The sequence below is a fragment of the Musca autumnalis genome, unplaced genomic scaffold (assembly GCF_047663935.1).
Source record: "Musca autumnalis isolate F117 unplaced genomic scaffold, ASM4766393v1 scaffold_2, whole genome shotgun sequence".
In the NCBI taxonomy this organism is placed as follows: domain Eukaryota; kingdom Metazoa; phylum Arthropoda; class Insecta; order Diptera; family Muscidae; genus Musca; species Musca autumnalis.
In genome coordinates this window covers 263,946,768-263,970,216 of record NW_027411755.1, presented here as the reverse complement: position 1 = coordinate 263,970,216, position 23,449 = coordinate 263,946,768, and the positions used below count along the sequence as shown (strand labels likewise).

The 23,449-nt window shown below is 34.7% G+C and overlaps 1 protein-coding gene across 2 annotated transcripts in view; it reads right to left on the bottom strand.

The window, feature by feature from the left end:
• LOC141391990 (uncharacterized) overlaps positions 1 to 23,449 on the bottom strand; it is a 264,725-nt gene that overhangs the window by 2,221 nt on the left and 239,055 nt on the right. For both annotated transcript variants that reach the window (XM_073964818.1, XM_073964819.1), the window contains exons 2-3: positions 16,991 to 17,126; positions 9,238 to 9,449 (exon numbers count right to left, since the gene is read on the bottom strand). In XM_073964818.1, coding sequence (XP_073820919.1) covers positions 16,998 to 17,126 — 129 coding nt within the window. In that variant the 3' untranslated portion in view covers positions 9,238 to 9,449; positions 16,991 to 16,997. The remainder of the gene's footprint in view (positions 1 to 9,237; positions 9,450 to 16,990; positions 17,127 to 23,449) is intronic.

Genomic DNA, 23,449 nt, shown 5'->3' with positions numbered 1-23,449 from the left:
AACTTAGGTTGGGCGTAGGGTTAATGAAAAAAGAAAAACATAGGAAAACGGAAACGAGGTCGTTAAAATTGTGCTAGACGGAAGGCACTCTACCAGTGTGTTAAATGTTCCATCGGTTCCAATAGTGAACGTCGATTGGAACCATGTCCTTGTAAAGTTAATGTTCAAGGCCTGTACTATTTGAGGGAGAGCAGTGGTACAGATTAACCCACTTTCTTCAAACTACTATATTTGCGTACCAAAAACCAGGAGTGTCCTGTAGTCCTGTAGCCATTAGCAACACAAGGTGTCAAGGAAAGATATCAGATAAAACACGTAAAAATCATTAAGTTCGGGCCGAACTTTTCATTTCATCCACCATAAAATATTCTGAACTAATTAATTTCCTTTTCCAATTTTAGGTGGAGACTAGGATACTCCAAATGCCTAAATTAGGTCAGAAATGTATGTAGAAATGTCTTCAATCGGGCGGTACCTTTATATATATATATATATATATATATATATATATATATATATGCTATATCAGCTTCTGGACACATGTTGACAATTTTTGGTTGAGAAGTTTTGTAACCTCTGGGAATCTCATATGTGAGCTTACAGATAGTTCGGTCAACAAATATAGCTAATGGCTCAAAACTCAAAATCTAGATATATTGTTATATGCGAGCTATACCAAAACAAGGACCTATGTATGCTGACAATTTATTGTGAGGAAGTTTTGTGACCACAGCCCTTATATGAGAGCTATACCAAAACATGGACCTATGTTGACTATTTTTAATGGAGAAGTTTTGTGACAACTGGGAACCTCAAATGTCAAATAACATATAATTCGCTCAAAAATATAGCTGAAATCTGCTAGATGTCTAAAATCGGGAGGTACCATGATTCAATATCATCAGTGCGCTATCTCTATAAGTTACCAGTTTGCCTGCATCATCTATGCGCCTGCACCGCACTCTTAGTCTGGTGTTTTATACTCTTGCAAAAATTTAGGGCTTCATTGTGACACTTGGACATCCTGCCCTTTCTTTTTTTACGAACATATGCTATTCCTCTCTCCTCTTCGATATTTTTATACCCAACACCACATTGAAATCATCACTTGCGGCCCTATAAAATACATATTGATATATACTTCATATATATTTGATATATACTTGAGTAGACCGAAAATCACCATCTACGAACTTTGTATAAGGCTCGCAGAAATATTGCTATAAACAGTGTTTGGACCAAAGCACCAGCCATTACACATGATGGCCGTAGGTGTTCCTTACAGCTTTCGAGCCATTTTCTCTGGAAGTATGGACTTGTCCCTGACAAAAATTTGTATTGTAGTAATAGGGGCCCCTAGTATGCATTTTTTGAAAGTACATAGTTAGACTACAAAAGCCCTAGTAGAGTTTTGTCCTGTCATATCCAGTTCGGATTTTATGGCTTCATCTAAACCGGGCTAAATCTACACTTTTTTGCATTTATCAGGCCTTTATCTCAGAAACGTATAGGAATAGTGCCTTGCTGTTTAAAAAAAACTATAAAATATAGAAAATTTTACATAATTGCTGAAATTCTGGTCAGTGTCGGCTAAACTATTGGAAGTTGAACCAAGTAACGTTTTGCAAAAAATCATCCAAAACGTTGAAAACGGAAAAAATAAAGTGCTTTACAAATAAAACAAAAATATAAATGAAATCAAATATATATCAGGAAAAATGTATAAAATTGTCTTTTCCATTTCAAAAAAATCAAAAAAATTTGTTGATACTACATCAATGATGTTTGGTACATAGATTAAGAAAAAAAATCAGCATTACAAATCTGTTTTCGTTACTAACTTTGATCGTTGCGCGCAAAAGATATGACCGTTTTAATTATGATAATTAGAAAAAATTCTAAAAAAATCGCGGCTTAATATAGTAAGCTGTTATATCCTATTATCGTTAACTGAATTCGTAACCTTTGCGATGATGCAAAAAATAATCGCGAAGTCTCAATGGATTCGCGAAAAATAAAATTTGTTAAATAATTTCACGTATTTACAAACATATTTTTGAAACAATGGCGCTCATAGTTACGAAAAATATAAAAAAATATTATAACAGCATCCAGACATTTTGAGGAATAAAATGAAACCTAAGTTGTGAAGGTTGGAGCTATAGTATTCATGTTATTTGCAAAAATACGAAGAAAATATTACGAAAAAATTAAAATCATATTATTCTAATTTTATTTTTTTAGGGTTTTATAGGAAAAGTTGGAGAAAAAATGTTTGAGTTCTTCGGCATTTTTGTCAAAATTTCACGCAATAATGATGATATTCCGTTGTAACAAATTTTTCGCTTATAGTTTTCCTATTGGATAATATTATTAGAACCTTATATTAAATCACAAGGAATTCCAATTGTGGCATAACGTTAAAATAATATTATATTGAATATTACAACATTTGAGACGCATATAAACCGCGTAGTTATGAAAATGACATGATGCGCATCCGATTTTCCAACACAGCGAATCAATCCCTTTTATTTGATGTACAGTTAGTCAAATTCTATTTGGCGGCCACGATGTAGCATCTGCTGCATATTAGGGTGCAAAATACTGTAAAATGGTCATAATTTCCGCGAAGTTCATTTACATTTTATGCGCATCCGATTTCAATAATCACCATTAAAAAATACATCATTCTATGCCGTTTCAACGCGATCCATCAAGAACCGTTGATGTAGCATCGCACTCAATTTTTAGAAAAAATCTATTATATCTCTGGATTTACGAGAGTTTTTAAATATCTGTTTTCGCGCAGTTTAAACACGCGTATCGATCTATTTATTTAAGTCGAACTGACACATCCAAAACGCGTTTTAATATGCGATATTTTCAAAATAATTTTTTGCAAATTTTCGAAATTTGATGGGTATCATATCCGCCGATCTAGTGGGTGGATTTTTACGCATCGTGGCTTGTTAGATTCAGAACGTAAAAAAACTAAATTTACGCGGGTTTCCACGGAAATCGAATGACGTTTGTAAATTTTAAACCAAAAAAATAGGTTTTTGAGAAAAATTTACGCACACAAATTTCGTGTTTAGGCGCAGATTACTGTGATCCTGTGAGGGCTACACCCTCATGTTTTACATTAAAAAATGCGAAATCGCGAGTACTACAATCCAATAATAAGCTTTTAGGGAAATCCATCTGCGCGTCCCGATTAGAGCAAAAATTCAAAAAACCCCATTTTTCAGGTTTCAAAATGTCAGCATCCGTTTGAGGTAGATACAGTGGATATATTAAAAAATCATACATTAGAAACTTCAACTCTGAAGTGTGCTCTTTAACTTCTCCTTTGAGCAATAAGCTCTACATTGTGTTGTAAAACCACTAATTGGAAAATAACATAATGAAGCTCGTTTATTTCAAAGATTTTTTCCGATTTTTTTACATTAGTACGACCACAGCTTCCGCTCAAATTATTATTTTAAGAAACCCCTCGGTGAATCGGGCTAAAACAGTTTATTTTGCCGAAATGCGGTCAAAAGTTATGGTATAGTAAAACTGATCGCGAGTTACAATACCCCATACCTCAGTTTCAACATAAGTTAATTTTCTACAAAAAGCTTGATATAACGATTTCTAAAATGGAAGTTGTTACTCAAGATATGAGCTTATTTTCTATACCATTTTATCTGTGCATAGTGATCCTTGTGTATTAATAATAACAGCTAACAAAATATGTTAAAATATGTAATATTTTGGTTTTTTGACGAACTTCCCATAAGCTCTTAACTAGTATCGCTATCGATCTCCGCCGCCTCATTAGCATTTTTCTCTAGCTTTAGGTGTCAAGATTTAAAAAATGTATAAGTTAGCTGCGGAAATTTGCGGATGAACATAGTGTAACCAATTTTGTGACATAACCTCTAAATGAAGAACTTGGTAAAGGGCCCAAATTCTGTAAAAAAAAACCCCTAACCCTACAATTTTCGTTACTGCATTGGTCCAAACATTGCATATCGTAATATTTCTCCGAATCTTAGATAGAGTAAAGATGGTACATATCGGTCCACTCCTTTCGGTACCTCCCATTTTAAAGTTCATAAAGTTCTCATAAACGGAGCAACCGATTTGGTCCAAACTTTGGATCTCGTAATATTTTGTTCAAACTTAGTTTAAACTCGAAACTAGGCCATATCGATCCACTTCTTAGGGTACCTACCTCACAAATGTTCAACATTTTTGTATAAGTGCAGTTTAAGGTCTGTCCGAGGATCCTATGGAAATTTTTACCGAAGGTAGTCCTTGTTATCCTGTTTACAGCGATATCATGTTTTTCGTGGGCAAGTCCATGCTTCCTGGTATAATGGCTCTAAATTACTCGTAAACAGCGACTGAAATGAGTGGTGGGTGCAAAATCTATCGACAGTAATAACTCCCACAATAAGACCCACTTACAAAATGTAGTACATCCGTCCATTCCTTCGGGTACCTCCTCCGAAACCTTGTGAACTTTAATCAAAATCCATATTTTTGTAGGCAAGTTCATACGTCGAATAAGAGGGCACAGAATTTTGAAAACCATCTAAATACATAGTTTTCTGTGAAAAACAGATTTTCAAATCACACAGACTAAGGGTATATCTCCGTCGGCAAAGCCGATGGATACTTTTTTACTTGTTTTACATTGATTTTTTAATACAACATTAAGTGGTACTATTAATTGATATGTATTTATATGGTTTTAGCATCGAAATGATACTTAAGCATGCCTGATCATGCTCAAAACTTGTGATGATTCTTGCGTAGTGATAAATACACAGTCCCTGAAGTTTTAAGATGATATACCAATATTTAATATTTTTGTCGCACTGTCCTAAAGGAATGCATCCACTGTGCAATATGATAACTTATAGAGATAGCGCACTGATGATATTGAATCATGGGCGGTGGTGAAGAAACCCCGGATTTAACCAAGGCCTGAGCGACATACAGATAAGGAGTATGCATATGTTGTTTAGCAAAATTTGGCTGTTATCTGGAGAAATGGATACCCAACAATTGGAACCTGGCTAAAACCTATTGTCAATGGAATGATATAGTCATACCAGTGCAAGTATAGACCTGGCAAATCTACAAAGATCTGATCTTCCTTCCAAGCCAAATCCTAGAGAAACACATAAAAACAAATCGACAGATATCGCCTACTCGTCGCCTATAAGGCCGCCATAGACAATCTAATAAGGTCAAAGGCATCCCTGCAAAATTGATATAATTTTGCAGAATAATATTAAGTAACAAAAGATCAGTAGGAGAACGAGATTCTAGATAAGATGACATATTCAATATCTTGCTGGAACTGATAATACGCCGCAAGTCGTCCAGTAGACTCGTACCCACTGTGGACGTTCAAAAATAAAATGTTTATTCAGTTAACGAATGCCATATGAATACGAGCCATTTGGCGATGTACACCTCAAAGGAAGATCAAAACTCCGATGGAAAGACTGTGTTGAAGATGATAACGCAAAACATGGCATTCAAGCTCCATAGGTCATAATAGCTCAATTAATTCAATTAAATAAAAATTTCACAAATAAATGACCTTCGTCCTAATAAGATAACGTTATATTAAAATTCACAGCGGAGCCCGGTTGCCCTTGCTGAGGTATGAACCTGGGTCCTCTCCAACAAACAGACAAGGGTGACGACGTCTTAGCGTTCTAAGCCACTGACAATCGATCAAACTTGCGATCAGGAAGTCATTACAATTCGTGAAGAAAAAACCCTTCGATTGTATATGTGTGTGTATTGAAGAATGATGCTAGGAATACCAGAAACACTAGGTTGAAATGATCGTAGTATATTGTTTGGATTTATGTGGACTTCGCTCGCTTTCACTTTTCCAATACAAACAAACTCTTTAGGTCATGATAGCTCAATTAATTCTTAATTCGGCTTATGGAACAAACGATTTTGTTTAGAATAAAAACCATTAAAGTAAGCACAGACTGCCAACTTAACAAACCGTTCAATAAAAAATCTACCTTTGAGTTGTGTTGTCATTACTGTTATTGAGTCCCACCTGTACCACTATGAACAAAATTTCACCCAGCATTTCATGCAAACGAAGGTTGACATACCAAAAAAATGCTAACCTTGCAATGCAGTGCGTATTTGTCTTTGCGCCATTGATTGTCGAATGAATTTCGTCCGCATCAAATTAAATCGAATTGCTGCTGCTGCATTGCCAACGTAGCGACGAAGTTTAAGTGCAATTGAAATCTTCAAGTGGATGAGAGTTGCACTTTTATGTGTAAACTCTTGATTGAAATGGTAAGATACAGTTTTAAATTTAAATTTGTATTGGATGCCCCAGAATGAATTTAAGATTAACGGTAAACCAAACGAATTTAAACTACGTTTGGGTAAAAGGATATGGTATGATGTGATACAAAATGTAATTAATTAAAGAAAAATAACGACAAAATTTTCTTTAATAATTTAATTGAAAAGTGACATTGACGACCGAGTGTGAAAACCAGAGCATGAAAATACAATATTTCGAGAGTGCTAAAAATTCGAATATTATCAAAAACACACATACAGTCGACGAGTAAAGCGGCTTTTCTAGATGATTGAATGTGGGTAGCTATCGCTTTTCTGCGCTATGTAACATTCTTATTTAATCAAGCTGAACAAATCTCATAGAGAAGAAATTAGGAAATATTTGTATTTTGTTCTTTATAACTTCCATAAAATTGTTCAAATAAAATTTTAACTATTTTAAGAATACAACAAAATCCAAGCTTAAAACTAGGTTGTACTTAACATAAGTCGGACCAGAAAGCAAAAAACAGACCTATGGAACAAAAAACCGCACATTCCGCTCATTGTGCTCTTACAGGACATTTTAACGCAAGAAAATAACTACAAGCGAAGATTTATGCTAGAAATGCTCCAGTGATTACAAAATAAAACAAATGTAATTATTGTGATAAAAACATTTTTTGTTAATGTTTTTATATAAAAAATTTAAGTGGTTCTTTTTAAAGATTAAATCCCAGATGTTGGTTGTCGGAGATGACCGAAATATCGGAAAATAGAAATAATATTAAAGACAAAATAAAATGTTTTTAATTTGCTGACCTCAAGCCAAACTAAAACTTAGAGAATGTTTTAAGAATACAACTATGTTTTCTTTTTTTTCAGTTTTCGTTGGTAACAAGCTATAAAATTTACTGCAGTCATTAATATTGCTAGATCTAATACAACTAAAGAACCAGTAACACACAAATTCAATCTCTTGAATCTAATTAATACTATTTCCCAATTCTTACAACAATTCGCAAAAAAAAAAAACAACTCTAATTGAATTCAGTTGCATTTTATTGTATGCCTCATTTATATCCTTTGTCTGGGCATAACCAACTTGTTCTCTCTTGTATTTTCTCATTTAGTTAGTTTAATTAAGTAAATTCCAATTAAAATTGAAAAACTTTTCCTTCAGCCAACAACTGGTAATAAAATAACAATTAGTTCCTACTTACAGAACATCCGAAAATTTTTTTGTTTTGGCCCCTCCCTACCGCCCTCCCTCTTCACAAAAGAAAATAAAACAAAAACAGAAAACTTTATTGGCATCCTGTTGGCTATTGTTTTAGTCCGGTCAAAATAGACATTGAAATAGCAAAAATTCCCACAAAGCTGAATTTTGGTGGAGAGCTAGGGTTTGCCATTAGAAGCAACGTCCTAAAATTCCCCATCGATCCCATGTGTGCAAAAAAATTTATTTGGTGTCAAAGGTCAAAATTTAAGGGTTTTTAGATATTCGGATTTATTTTTTGAAAACGGTTGATCTAATCAAAAAGTGACTAAAGTAAATATTGTAGACAGAAAAATTATCTACAAGTTTGACTTTTATAATTTTTTTCCTAGAAGGAACCATTCTTGAGATATAGCTGTTCTAAAAACACATGATTTTTATGCACTTATAAGGGAAATATGCACATATTCAGACGAACCGGCTAAAATAAGCGAAGTAGTCGGGTCTATATGTATTTTCTTGAAGAGCGAAATTATAGCTATCTTCTAAAAAAATTCCAACAAAATCGGAGCGTGTTTAGTAGAGTTATTCAATGTTATTGTCATTTTATGCAAAAATAGCCCATCTAACCCACATGTATAATCGAAATCCCAACGGGAACGACCCCAACGAAAACTCTCCGATTTTTTTTTCAAGTTTTGTCCGAAGGTAGAGTTTGTTGCGCAGATTACGGAAATGTATAATTTTCAACGGTTGCGGATCCGGTTCGCCGGTTATTCGACCAGAAAGGCCAAATTTAAAAACCGGGTTAGACCCGGTTCTACTGAATCGATTACTGCAAAGTGGATATCGTTTGAAAGCTTACGGAAGTATCTAACACATAGTGTCGTTTGTTTAACCGGTTCGCCTCACAATCTACTTACGCGGCTATTTTTTTATTTGACCTTTAGATTGCGATATCTCGAAAATTGTAAGTCTTTTTTAAGAATCATAAACACCACTCTTGTAGAAAATTATTGAATCTAAAACTTTTACTTTAGCCGGCTTTTGCTAAGTCTTACCGTTTTTTAGAAAAATTAAAAAAAAAACTGAATAATGCCTCCAAAAATGACCTTTGACCCCGAATAACTTGTTTTGCACACATGGGATCGATGGGGACTTTTAGGACTTTGCTTCTAATGGCCAACCCTAGCTCTCCACCAAAATTCAGCTTTGTGGGAATTTTTGCTATTTCCCCCTTATACGCATGTCTATTTTGAACGGACTATTTTGTCTTGTCGTAACAAATAACAAAATAAAAAAACTTCGGCACTTCTTTAGAATGGTAACAACAATCAATACAAATTTTGGATGGTAAACAAACGAAAAATGTTGGTACTAAAATAACAAAAGCACTACTTCAGATTCTGGTACTCAAAGAAAAATATTGAAAGGATATTAAAATTAAAACAACATTTAACATAACATTTAAAATTTCAAAAATAAAGGAATTGTGACAATTATGGACTTTATACAAATATAAGACTCGTTTTAGTCTACATGAACAAGTCAGGTTAAATTCAGCAAGGAATTTTTAAATTCACACGTTTCCATATATTGCACCCTCGATTCCAAATACCACGAAATCGTTACATTTAAAAGTAACGCCACACATACCCTTTACTTTATTATATGAAAAAAGAAATACTTACGAAAAAGTATAAATCCACATTCTTTGTGCGTTTTGGGGCACAGGTTTGACGTTCTGTGGGGCAACAGCCGGTATCATCTGCACAACGATGTAGAATTGTGCAATGTGGTGTATAAATTTTCCAAGAGTCACGGCGAATGCGTTCAAAGCGTGGTTGTGGTATGCGACAGGAGCCCTCCTTTACAATGCGTCGATGGTGGGCACTAGCAAAAGCTGAAAGAATAAAAGAAAAGATGGAAAACAAAATTAAAAGGAGTTCTTATTACAGTTGACACCCCAAAAGCAGACTGCATTACAGGAGATATCCTGCCTACGCTTTATGCTCTCCACAAGCAACAGTAAATATCCAGCGAGCTTATATTCCATAACAGTTGTGTTTTTCCTTGTTGTTTTTTTTTCACCTTTTCATCATGCAACCCAAAAAGTGTCAACATGCTTGAACGAACGGTAAACAAATTATTTTTTGGCAGTAAAAAATTTAGGTCGAAAGCATGCCAAACCATCTTGTCATTGTTAGTGTTACATTTTTTCACCGTTCTTTGGCGCACAGATTTTTTTTATTGCTGCTTTTATTGTCAAAGTTTGCAATTGAAAGCAAACACCCAGAAATCACAATTTAACACCTTCCATATCCACCCAACAACAAGAAGTGAGGAAAAAAATGCAAAGCAATGGCTTCAAATACCACGACGAAAAAAAAGACACAAGAAAATCCCAATGAAATGACATTCTTTCCTCGTTCGATCGAAAAACACGAAACTTGCTATGACATTTCAGTGCAATGCTAAGGCAGTGACAAACATTTTTTTGGGGCCAAATACTTTGGTTTTTATGGTTCGTTTTTAGGTAACGCATACTTAACCAAGATATATTCCCAAAAACAAAGTGATATTCTAATTCACTTAAGAGATAGTTTTGCATACATTGAGATACATTTCGAAATATTCAATGATAATGGCATGTATTTTGTTGATATTTGAAATTGTTTCAGCTTTTAGTTAAATGATAACAATGTGTTTTTTGCATCGGATTTAAGAATTGATTTTAAAACATCACTTGTAATAAACAAATGAATCGTGTCGTTATGGAGGGAAATCACATATGGAGTGTGTTGAACATGGGAACGGATGTAAAGGAACATGGGCACGAATCATTATCGTCACCGGAAAGGCTTGCCCTCGATTGGCTATAATGAATAAAATTCGTTGACAAATTACACGGAAGCAGGACAGCATAAAATTCACATCACACTCTGATAAAATAACCCAATGGAACAACTCCACTTTCAATATGGAACCAGTGCAACAAGCACATAGTGTCCATCCTGTCCAAACACTATGTTAGTACTTGGGAACCAGAGGCTTAGACCCAAAAACTGAATGAAATATTTTTTATTGAACAGTTCTTATTGATTATTTTTCATTGATGCTATAAAAATTTGCATTAATATAATGAAAGGTTTTGTACCTATGGACAAAATTTACAACAACTCCCTCCCTCATATTTGGTTTTATCATTCAGTTTTAGTTGAATTATTCTTCTACATCGTGACGTCAGTCATAATTACACCTTCTACTCTCTCGTATTTATTACATCTCTCCCATTTGTTTATGTGTGTATTTGCTGGACAGCGTAAAATTCACATCACACTCTGATCAATTAACCCAATAACTTGATGGAACAACTCCACTTTCAATATGGAATCAGTGCAACAAGCAACATAGTGTCCATCCTGTTAGTAGTGTCCATCGCTATGTTAGTACTTGAGTACCACAGGCTTAGACCCAAAAACTGAATGAAATATTCTTTATTGAACCGCTCTTATTGATTAATTTTCATTGGTGCTATGAAAAGTTGCATTAATATAATGAAAGGTTTTGTACCCATGGGCAAAACTATTTGCAATAAAATTAATTCAACATATTGTTACTAAAGTAATTGGTGGATTTAAGTTAAATTATATAAATTTAAATTTACGTTAATTTAAAAATCTGATTTGTAGGGTAAATTTACTTTTGTATGAAGCAAATTTGCAACAACTCCCTCCCTCATATTTGTTTTTATCATTCAGTTTTAGTTGAATTATTCTTCTACATCGTGACGTCATTCATAATTATCCCTGCTACTCTCTCGTATTTATTATATCTGTCCCATTTGTTTTTGTGTGTATTTGCTAATCGATTGACATTTCGCTAGACCATTGCAGAACATCCTAGATTGGGGATTCTAGAACAGGCGGCGCTTCAAGGAGCGAGTATAAATCTATTCAAAATCTACCCTCTAACTAAAACCGGAGAAGAAGTAAGTTAAAACAGAGTGCTTAATAGAGTTAAGCTATGTGCTTAGTAAAGTCGTGTACGAAAGGGTAAATTAAAGTCAATAGAGCATTGTTGAATCGTAATATATACGAACCCACATTTAATTTGGTACAAATCGTAAGAGTTTGATAAAACCTTCACATTAGTGGAAGTATTTCAATAAATGTTTTATTGCATTAATGAAATATTTCATTAAGTTTTCTTCAACAAAACTCAATGAAGTTTTCTTATTAATTAAAAAAAGCTCTACGTTGCACAGTGCGTAATATGAGCACTTTAGTGGAACTTTGAAGTACGTACAAATCATGATATTCATATGAAAATTTATAGGTAAGTATCCCACCATAAATACCTCATACTTAATTTTGCAATTTTCCCCGCGAAACAACCAGAAATTAACGTAAAAGTTGATCTTTTTATTCATTATTTTTTTATTTATAAATAGCACATCGATTTACTTAAGTTAATAAAGCGATAGAAACAAATGGTAATCCAGTAGGCTATGACTTTTCGTTCTTGTTGTATTTTGGAGGAAATTGTGATTTTTTGGTGTTTACAGAATTGCAAGATATGATTTAGTTTTAGTGTTATTCGCCCGCAAAAAAATTGCTTTTTAATAAGTTCTTCAGAAAAAATATATATATTCTTTGGAAGATTTCTTTATACCCAGCGTGGACCAGCGTACTAAAATTTATATCATTTGAAAGGTAGGAACTTCCTCTATTGGAAAATTAAAAAATTAGCTGCGATTATTTGCGATTCTTAGTAATATGCCATGATTTTCAGTATGACCCCGAAAATTTCATATAACAGTATTTTTCAAAAGTGGAAGAACCGACATTGGAAGCTATTGTTGGTTTTGTTGTAGAAAAAATGGGTCCACCAGTTCTAACAATGATGCTCTTAGTGCTGTTGTAATTGATACTATAAAGAAAAAATGGAAGAAATTTGGTCGAAATTTTACTTCTTTAGCAATAAAGATGCTAAATGGCTTGGATGTAACGTTAAATTCTCGAAGGCGGTAAATGATAGATTTCTTAGCAGTACAAATGCAGGCAAACCTATAAAAGAATTTAAAAATTTTCATCCAAAAGATCAAACCAGAAAAGTAAAACACATTGTGCAGACAACTAGCTACGAGGAGTTAGCTAAAGCAACTTCTACAAGCCTATGCCAATCAGGAAAACGAAACTCTGCAGCTTTAGTAAGGGAGCTAGCATTTGCTTCTCCAGAAAGGGGCAGCTCAATAACAAAGACTCGGAAATCTTCATCAAAATGTTCACCAAAATTAACACCAGACGAGGCTCTGTAGCGCCAGATGCCAACTTATCATCAAACCAATATAACACTGTTAGAGATCAAGCTGAAAATCACGGTTGCACTCTGTATCCACCGTATTATTTAGTAAGGGAGGCAAAGCGGTTATGCTATCCTATGGGCATTACTGTAACAGAAGTTTCAGCTGAAGTATCGGTTCAGTCGCTTGTAGACCATACTGTAACAATACTATGTTCAGGGCTAGAAGGGATTCTAAGTTCCCTATCAAGTTTTGAAAAATTAAATATTATCTTGAAATGGGGTTGTGATGGAGCTGAGCAGGTGAGTTATCGGCAAAAGTTTACAGACATACAAAGTTCTGATGACAGTATGTTTAGTATATCAATGGTACCAATTCGATTGTGCGTCGTAAATGATAATGGAGAAAGCATCTTAGAATTTTGGAAAAACCCTGCACCCTCATATACACGCTACTGTCGTCCTAACAAGTTCATGCTTGCAACAGAAACAGTGGGTGTAATTACCGCAGAAGTAAACACTGTGAAAGATCAAATAAATCAACTTATTCCGACTCCCATATGTTTAGATGGTAAACAATTTGAAGTTACAGCTTATATAATTAAGATATGGCAAGCACGCGGAACGCATGTTGCAAATTGCTTTATTATAACATTTTCTATTCACGGTATACAAAATATAAAATAAACTAACCTTATTAAATGTCAAATTGTGCTTATAAATGGAAAATGTTAAACATTCAAAATATTTCGATGGGGGGATATACGAAATCGCGATGCTATCCTGATAATATTTTGTAGAGAAGTTTTCTATCCACTAAAACTACGATATATAAATTTGCAGCAAAATCGATTGAAAAATGCATTTTATTAGTAATAGGTAGCGACACCGTTATATGGGGGCTACTGGAAACCGCGGGTCTATCTGGCCCATATTGAGCCCCATGCTGCTCACATACATAAGAAAAATGTCTGCAAAATGTTGGTAACATACGTCCTTTACATTAAAAGTTATTAGTAAAGTTCCACTAAAGTGCTCATATTTTGCACTGTGCGTTGGTTCAAAAGCAATAACGAATTTCATTATTATAACGTACAATTTCATACATATTATGAAGGCATTTAATTGAATTCGTGAAACAATTTCCCTCATACTCTCGTAACGAACAAAAAATGGCGAATATGTTTAATTTATGTTCATTGATATAACTTAAAGTTGAAATCATGTTATGATGTTTTTTCTTGCCGTGTGCGACCAGGAGTGAGTGGGTTACCCTTCAAATGCTCCATATATGTATATGGTCCAAATTGTTATACGATGCCGAAAAATAAAAGCCGCAGCCTTAAATATTTTGGAAAATTCTATAGACCGATATAGTATTTCAGCCGTGCACCAAAATGGAAGCAAGACTGGGTGTTCTTCCAAGCCATGTTCAATGGAAGATAAGACGGTAAAAGGGAAAATACATGCCAGACTGGGGAAACGTTATTCCGTTCAAGAGCCGTCGTGGGCAATAACATTAGAATAACCTGGTTCTAGAGCAGTCATGGACCCGAATAAAAGAAAAAGTTACCGCTACTCCATTTAAAAGCCGTCGTTGGCCAGAATAAAGTAATCGATATCTTACTCAAAACCCATCGTAGGCCAGGACATAGGAGCAAAGTGATCGATATCTCGTTTAAAAGCAGTCATGGATCAAAACAAAACAAACAAAACAAAATAAAATGATAGAGGTATCGTTCAAGAGCCGTCGGTCGCCAGAAGATAAGCATACATAGAAACAAGGATAAGGTGACCGACATCTCGTTCACAAGTCGTCGTGGGCCTGAACCTCGTCAGATCTGTATGAAGTCTAGTCGGCCTCAAAACTCAAGCTAGTTCCTTGACGACGACTTGGACAACTATAAACATTTTGGAGTGATTTCGTTTACTTGAGAACCGCCTTTACAAATAAATCTGTTTTGCGAACAGTATTCAGAATTGGTTGATACTTGAAAAATCCTTCCTAAAATGTCTGAAGGTAGCGCGATCTTTGACAATGCGATCTTTTGAGATGATCATGAAAACCTTTTTTTATTTTGAAAATAAAGCAGAGAAATATACAATACCAATATCACTTATTTCGACACTCATGAGCCATTTGCTACTCTAAGAAACAAGTGTAAGTGTGACTTGTTACTCTAAAAAATAAGTATAAGTGTTGCTTGCCACTCTAAAAAATAAGTGGAAGTGTGCCTAGCAACTCAACAAATAAGTTATCCTAAAATGAATATTTTTAGGGTATGCTCTGCCAAGGAGTTTTGTGTGCTCAATAATATTTTCTGTTTTATTTTTGTGCTCATCTCTTAGACGATTCGAATTCAAATTCGTTCGAATCACTACCAACTTAATAATTCAAATATTTTTTAAAACACAGAAGTTTAAGATTACACGGTGATCTTGAACCAACTTTAAATGAAAGGAGCTTAAACCTTTGATTTTTTTTGCGCATTCTGAAACTACAATGTTTATAGATGAGAAAAAAAAAACATAAAAAACAATCGCCGAAATGCTTTTTAAATAAATCGCGAACAAAATTTACATTTTTAGGGTTTGTTTAGATTTTCACGATTTGGCTGGAAAACCGTAAGTTCTATCGAAGTGGGATTAGAAAAAAATATCGTAGCTGTGAAAATTCTCTATAAGATTGTCCTTAATAATATTTTCGTAGGTTTTACCGTTTTTGAGATATAGAAGTTCAAATAGGGACAATGCACTTACTGTATCGTCTCCTTATATAACAATGTCTTGTACGGTGCGCCATAACTAACTTTAAATAAAAACCTCTTACACCTGCGAAGTTTACACAGCTACAATATTTTCTCGAATCCCATTTTGATAGGACTTTATTTAAAAAGCGCTCCGGCGATTTTGTTTTCGCAAAGACTTCGCAAAAACTTTCCAGATGTAAGCACCTTCAATTTAAAGTTGGCGCAAGTAGTTCGAACGAATTTGAAGCCGAATCGTCTTAGTGAAACAGACCATAAGTGTTGTTTTCAGCCCTTGTAAATCAACCGATTGTCTCATGCTCTCCCAGAGACTGAGAGCAAATATCAAAAAGTGGCTTGTAAGGAAAATGTTTGTAGTGCTGTGAGTGCTTCCATTTGTTGAGCCACTTGGCAAACTATCTAGGACGACTATATAGCACTTGCCATCTTGCAATTGCAAACTACGATAGACACTTATTTTACTCTGATGCGTCAAAAATGTTTTTTTGGTGGTGGGAAAATACTTGAGTGCAAGAAAACGATTGTATTAAGACACAAAAACACTTGTGGGTGCTTAAGTGACTTATGAAGGCAAGTGGCTTATTGATTATCTCTGAAATAAAGGAGTACAATTTGAAACGTTGTGTTGGTTATTGGAGTAGAGCAAAGGAATAGAGACATGTACTGATTTTTCATGACTGAAAAATACTCAGCAAATACAACAAACAAAAAAAAACATTGTTCCACAACATCCCATACGGGACAAGGGAGACTTCTCTCATATCAATGATTGAACCCCGATTCATATTTAGCTCAAGGATATGGGACCTACTGTTTATCGCCGAGTCCGAACGGCGTGTCTTAAGACACCACTTGTGGAGAAGTTTTTCAAGGCTGAAATACTCAGGAAATGTCGCCAACATTACTGAGGGGTATTTTGCCACCGTTGAAAAATGTTTGATGTTGCTTGGCCGGGGAATCGAACCCCCGACCTTCTGCGTGCAAGGCGGGCGTGCATACCATTGCACCACGGTGGCACCCACTCAGCAAATATAAACTAATATTATGCTGAGAGGTTTTTACCCAGCAGTCCAATGTTAGTGGAATTTCTTCAGTGTTGGGTCTTCAAGTGTTGTCTTTAAACACACCGGCTTTGGCTGTTACGCGTAGGGCAAATATCATTGAGTTATGAGTGAAGTCTCCCTTGTCCCTTCGCGTATATTTGTTTATTTTTGGCAATGTTGACAATTGTTGATGTTTCCCAGGTATTTTGCGTGTAAGTTGCGGTGCTATTGATTGTACATATGTGTCAAAATCCAACAACTTCAAAATTAACTAATTAAAGCTGATGCTAATTCAATAATAATTTTTACTTGAATTCCTTTCAACTTACCTTTATTTTATCTTTGCTGCAAAGCATATTGTCGCCTAGACTCCAATACAGATGTGGGTGAACCTAATTCTTCCTCCTTTTTGCGGGTCACGGTACCCGGCACGTAATAACGTGAATAGATGTTATCCGAATAGTACTAAAGAAGAAAACGAAGAAAAAAGAAAATAAAAACTATTTTAATTTAATTTCAAATCAAAAAATTTTCCCAGAAAAAAAAACAAAACATTTCATGCAACAGATCATGAAACTTTAACTTAAAGTGTTTTAAAGCTTCTTATGTATGTGCATGTGTATGTGACGGATTGGTTTATATTGCCGCATTAGCATATATGTCTGTCATAACTTCCTTAACACCTTTTACTTTTGTCCGTAACCATTGGCATGTTTCGATTTCATTTGGCTTAGTTGTGGTCCAATGATATTTCGCCTAGTATTTAATTCTTGTTTCTTTTTTTGGTATATAGTCCGCAGATCTCCCCAATATTACAAATGATCTCTGCTAGGGATTACATTGTGGATTATGGGAATTTATTGATTTTGAAATACTGTGCATTTGAACAAATTCCTGCCAAATGAAATATAACAAATTGTGAGCCTTTATTTCAATTTCAGTTTTCACATGACTTGGTCTATTGTCAACAAACAGCAGTAACAACAACAAAAATGTCTTTGTTATGCCAAAATACCTCTAAGGTACATATAAAAAATCTACGACCAGCCTGACTGCCTTTTCCACTGGTACATTTGTCATTTCAACAGGATATTTTTTCGATTTCTTCTTATGTGAATGATATAACAACACCACAACAGCCTAGGCAAATGGGCAGACACACACAGCCGGACAGGTGGTAAAATTCATTTAATGGTCTGTGATTGTTATGGCGTTACTTGGCTGAAATTTACGTAGCCATGAGGCATATTGCCATACATCTGAGAAGGCGACAGCTCGTTTGTCTATTTGACAGCTTTCGGCAATAAGACATTTTTATGCTTTGTTTGGCTTTACGGCCAGCAAATGCAACGACAACAACGAGAGCAACCGAACGCAAGTAGTATTGGTGTCGAAAATAATTTTATGATTAGTAAGCCATGCAGCAAACAACGAAAGTTTCATTAGCCTTCCTTAAAAGGTAATTTATTAAAATGTTAATAAGTTTGTCATTTGGTTTAGTTGCACTTGTTTCCACAAATAATTATTTCTAATGCGTCTGTTGGAGTGAATGAGTTATAAATATATATACAGTGTTGCCTGTTTACAAAAAGTTAGCTTGAATCTCAATTATGTAGCCCATAAAAACAAAGGACATATCGTTGGTGTCATGCTTAAGTGTTCCATATGCCATTTTCCAGTTTTGAGATAATCGCATTTTAATGTTTGCGTCACAATAACACAATAACTCTGAACTGACTGAAGAAAATATTTAAATTTTTGATTAGATTTATTAGTCATAGTATATAGAACATCTATGCCAAGAGTTACAGGAATATCTGTTGGAATAAAATACTAGTAGATATGGAATTTTTTTTAAATAGGATTTTTGTAGAATCTTTCCTTATGCAGACTTATGACATAAATGCAAAATATTGTAAAACATATGGAACAAAATGATAAACAATTTTCCCATCTTTACCTCAATAAATTTAAATCTTCCAAATCAAAAATTAAATTTTTGATTTTTGGAATGTGTTTTTAAATTTGCAAGTTATTAAAGTAATTATTTCATACCTGAAATGATCTTAAGGTTTCTGGCCGAAACGTTGATATCTCGGAAACTAGAGCAGATTGGAAAAAGCAGACCAAAAATTATGTGTTCCATACGCCATTTATATTTTAATAACTTACGAATTTAAAAATACATTCCAAAAATCAGAACTTTAATTTTCGATTTAGAAGGTTTGAATTTATTGAGGCAATGCACAGTGGATCCACTTGTATGGAGTAAGTGGCAAAAAATATTTAGAGTGTAAAAATCAAGCCAATGTGCCGGTTACAGCTTTGTGCTGCTGCGAGGATTGTTTTAAGAAACCACGAGCGTAACATTCTCCCCCCCTTCCCCTCTGGAGGGGGTATACGGTAAGAATTGTTTTATGCTGTTAATACAAAATGACATGAACAGAGGTCCCGTGTATCTTATGATGCAAAAATAGGCTTGGGGAAACAAAACAATGTTGAAAACAACATAAAATCCAACCAATTTAGCGGATTAAAAAAATCAACATTTTTGTCTGAAAAATCGTAAAATTTTTAATAAAGATCTTATAGCGTTTTTCCTGGAAGGCACGTACCGCCAACGTAAGATAAATTTGGAAGAAGATTTTTTCATCTTTCCACTGATGCCAATTATGGTAATGTTCGCGGTCAGATGACAGAGTTATACGCTAATATATCCATAGAAACCCTATTCTAGGGCAGCTTTAGTCAGCGACCCACCATTTATAGTCTGGCACTAGATGGCAGCTGATTTTAATACTGAATAATCTTAAACCCATGACCTACTTTGGAAAATTATTCCCGAGGTGGGCACTGGTGGGCATCATGACTAAAACCTTGGGACAAATTTAAGTAGGTATATGATCGAATTTGCATTACAAAATACACTAAGAAAATATGCAGCTAACTAGAATTTTTTTTTTTAATGAAAATTAAGCTATTACCTCCTCCTTCAAAATCCACTATAATATTTTGCTTTACGTTTTAGTTTCGCGATATTTTGAATATATTTACTTACACTTAAAATATTGGTTGTACTCACAACAAAAAATATTAGTCAAATGTTCCGACTTTTGAAGCTATTCTTAAGAAGATCGCGTTCGAATGAAACAAAAACTAATATATTTTTAATAAGGTCCATTTCATAGCTGTCAGAGTTGCCAGATGTTAAACCAAATTTTTGACATTATTTTTTTTATTTTTGGCCAATGGGGCCACTGTGCAATGATGGGAAAATTTATTTGTCACTTTGTTCCATGCGATTTACAATATTTTTCATTTGTGTCATAAGTGCGGATATGGAACAATTCGACAAAAATTTTTTATTCAAACAGATGTTTTTCTAACTTCTGGCAAATATGTTCTTTATACTATTACCAATAAATCTTGTCAAAAATATAAATATGTTCTTCAGTCAGAGCATTAAAATGCAATTATCTCAAAACGGGAAAATGACGTATGGAACACTTAAGCATGACACCGAGGTTATATAGCCATATCGATTCAGCTCCTTGACACATTCAAATGTCTGAGCCAAAACTAACTTAAAATACTCTCAAAAATGGCAACTCTATTTAAATATATTGTATTGTGGCGGAAAACACATACATAAAAATAATCAAGAGCTTTGAGTGCCCCATTTATCATTGCATTTGGCAGCCACAAGATAATGTTGATGACATAAAACTACTCAGGACATTTATACCAGGATATGAGGCATCTATCACATGTTGGTAGCTACTGGTATTGTATGACAAACAAAATTATTTACGAAATTTATGTGCATGAATTGGCGCAGCAACAAAAACGTGTGTGTTTTGGCCAATATGAAACCACAATGTTTGAGGAATGCTTTATAAATTCCTTATTTCTCAATAAAGTCATAACCCAAAGCTGATGTTGTAATATTGTGGAATTGGACTTTTGTGTAAACATTTTTAGCATTCCAATAACCAAAATGTAGAATTATTGTAAAAATCATTGAAGTTGTTTGTGTGTGAAAGTGGTATTTTAGAAATTCATGGAACACTTAATAGATTTCACATTGGGATTTGAAGTAACAAACATACACGTATGAAAGGATTTTATATAACAAAGAGAGGTATTTAGAGATTTAATTAAAATTATACAAAAGGAAAATCTAAACTATGCATAGTAGATAAATTTATAATTGGAAACTTGGCCTAAGACCTTGGTCGAATGACTAATGCATGTATGTATCAAAGACTAATAAAATCGCACTAACTATCGATATTCTTTAAATCATTTTTCAAAATTACTATTATTTTATTCCTTCAATTCCCAACTAATGGATCATAGGCGCATTTTAGAAACCTGCAACAGAAATCTTTTCAATTCGAATTGTTTATTTTTGTTAGAATTGAGCAATTTATTTTTGACACATTTGATTGCCAACAATTTGTCAAAGACAAAACCCAACGTAATGTCGTCGTTCACTTGTGACAATGCGAATTTGTGGGCCACAATTTATGGCTCTATTAGCATTGCCTACTGACTACTTTCAAACCACAATAAATTCATATTAGTTGGTCATATTTCAAAGCGTTACAAAGACAAAGATAAGGAAAAGGAAAAACGGGCGACGCACATACACACACCTAACAAAACACAGATAACACAGAAGAAGATTGAAAAAAAGTTGTTTTCCACATATGCGATTTTTTTCGAGGAAGTAGATTTCTTTTTTGACATAAGAGGAAATTGTGATTGGATTTAAAAGTAATGACTTTGATCCACTGACCAAATAAAAATGTTATATAATGTTATTTTTTCTGTGGAATAAAGGAATAAAAGCCGACGAAATATGTTCATAATCACAACACATCCAATTCACTAGTACTTGAAACCTCCTCAATCCAAATGTTTATGAAGGAAGGCAAAAACAAGTAAGTATCAGTCGGCTTGGCCGACAGAGATATACCCTCAGCCTGTGTATATTGAAACAATCTATTTCCGAAAAAACGTATGTATTTAGAGGGTTTTAACAATTTTGGGCGTATGAAAAATGCTGCCGAAGGGGGTTTTTACACCCCCTTCGGGCTGTTTGTTCAAGAAGTGTGGACTTGCCCCGAAAAATTTTTACCATCGTTGTTGAGGCAGCAAATGCAAGTTGCTTCAACAAAAATCAAAGTGATTCGATAGCAGGTCTTAAAGTGAACTTATCCGAAATTTTGTTTGGGAGGTACTGGATGAAGTGGACAAATATAGTCCATATTTGAACCTGATCTATATCTGGTAGATATATTAGGATGTGTAAAGTATGGAACAATTCGGGCACTCCCTTCAAAAGTTACCGTACGAACAATTTTTCCGAACATTTTTGAAATTTTGTGGGGGAGGTACCTGAAGGAGTGGACCGATATGGCTTAAACTATGTTTGGACAAAATATTACTAATGCCAAATTTTTGACCCAATCGGCAGATTCGTTCGAGAGTTATCTTGTGCTCCAACCACCTCACACGGTGTCATAGGGGTTTTGTGCTATTTTCTCAGGAAGTATGGACTTGCCCCTGATGAAACTTGTACCGTCGTATGGGGGCAGTGAAAACAAGTTGCTAAAACAAAAATCAAAGGAATTCAAGAGCAGTTCCTAAACTGAACTTATTCGAAATTTTGTGTGGGAGGTACCCGAATGAGTGGACCGATTGAGTCCATATTGGAACCTCATCTAAGTCTGGTAGACATTTCACGAGTTCCAAATTATGGACCTAATCGATTACTTCCTCCAAGAGTTATCGTACGTACAAATTTTCCGAACATTTTCGAACTTTTGTGGGGGAGGTACCGGAAGGAGTAGACCGATATAACCCATCTTCGAACTTAAACTAAGTTTGGACAAAATAATACGAAAGCCAAATTTTGGACCGAATCGGTTGATCCGTTCGAGAGTTATCGTGTATTCCAGCCAGCCAAATGGACGGACATGGCTAAATCAACTCCAAATTGTCGGAAACGAATTTCGTCCAAACATAATTGGGGTCAAAACCATTATTTCAATGAGGCTCATTTTGCCAGTATGAAAGTGTATAAACCCTAGTTTGCATAAATACTGAGGGTATAATCAGTGAAACCTTCCTCAAACCGAATGTCTTTTGAGACAAAATGAACGAAGAAAGTTGGAACGCGGGTTTTCTTTGTTTTAAATGTGGGTAAAAAGGCGGGTAAAAAGTAGAAGACGGCGTTTTGAAAGCTTACGTTAGGAAGCAACCTATATTGTGGGAAACGAAAATTTCCCCATTTGAACTATTTTGGAAGTTTAGATAACACTTGTTAGATTCAGATAACACTTGTTCGTTATATTAAGCCTTGGTTGCAAAAATAGGTTTGTTCGCATTTACTTCTATAATAGATGGTCAAAATTCAGAAGCGTTTATGTCTGGCATAACACACAATATCTGTGTTCCGGGGTCAGACTATCTCTCGGGAAAGCTAATTGGCCTAGTTTTGGAGAGTTCACCAATCACCGATGTTCGGTTAGCAGATAGGACGATCCGAGACATCGTTAATTTCCGAGCCAATCCTAGTGATCCCAGAGTCAGGGAGCAGAGCATATGCGGAAAAAGGGAGTGGCAGGTCAAAGAGAAGAGTACCATGTCGTATTAGATCTCTTCCTGTTAAGAAGGAACCTCCACGATTTACAATGTATGCTGTGGAAAATGTCATTAGGAACGCTAAATCATCCAAAGCAATGGGTCCGGATGTAGTCTCCATGGAAATACTGAAGCAT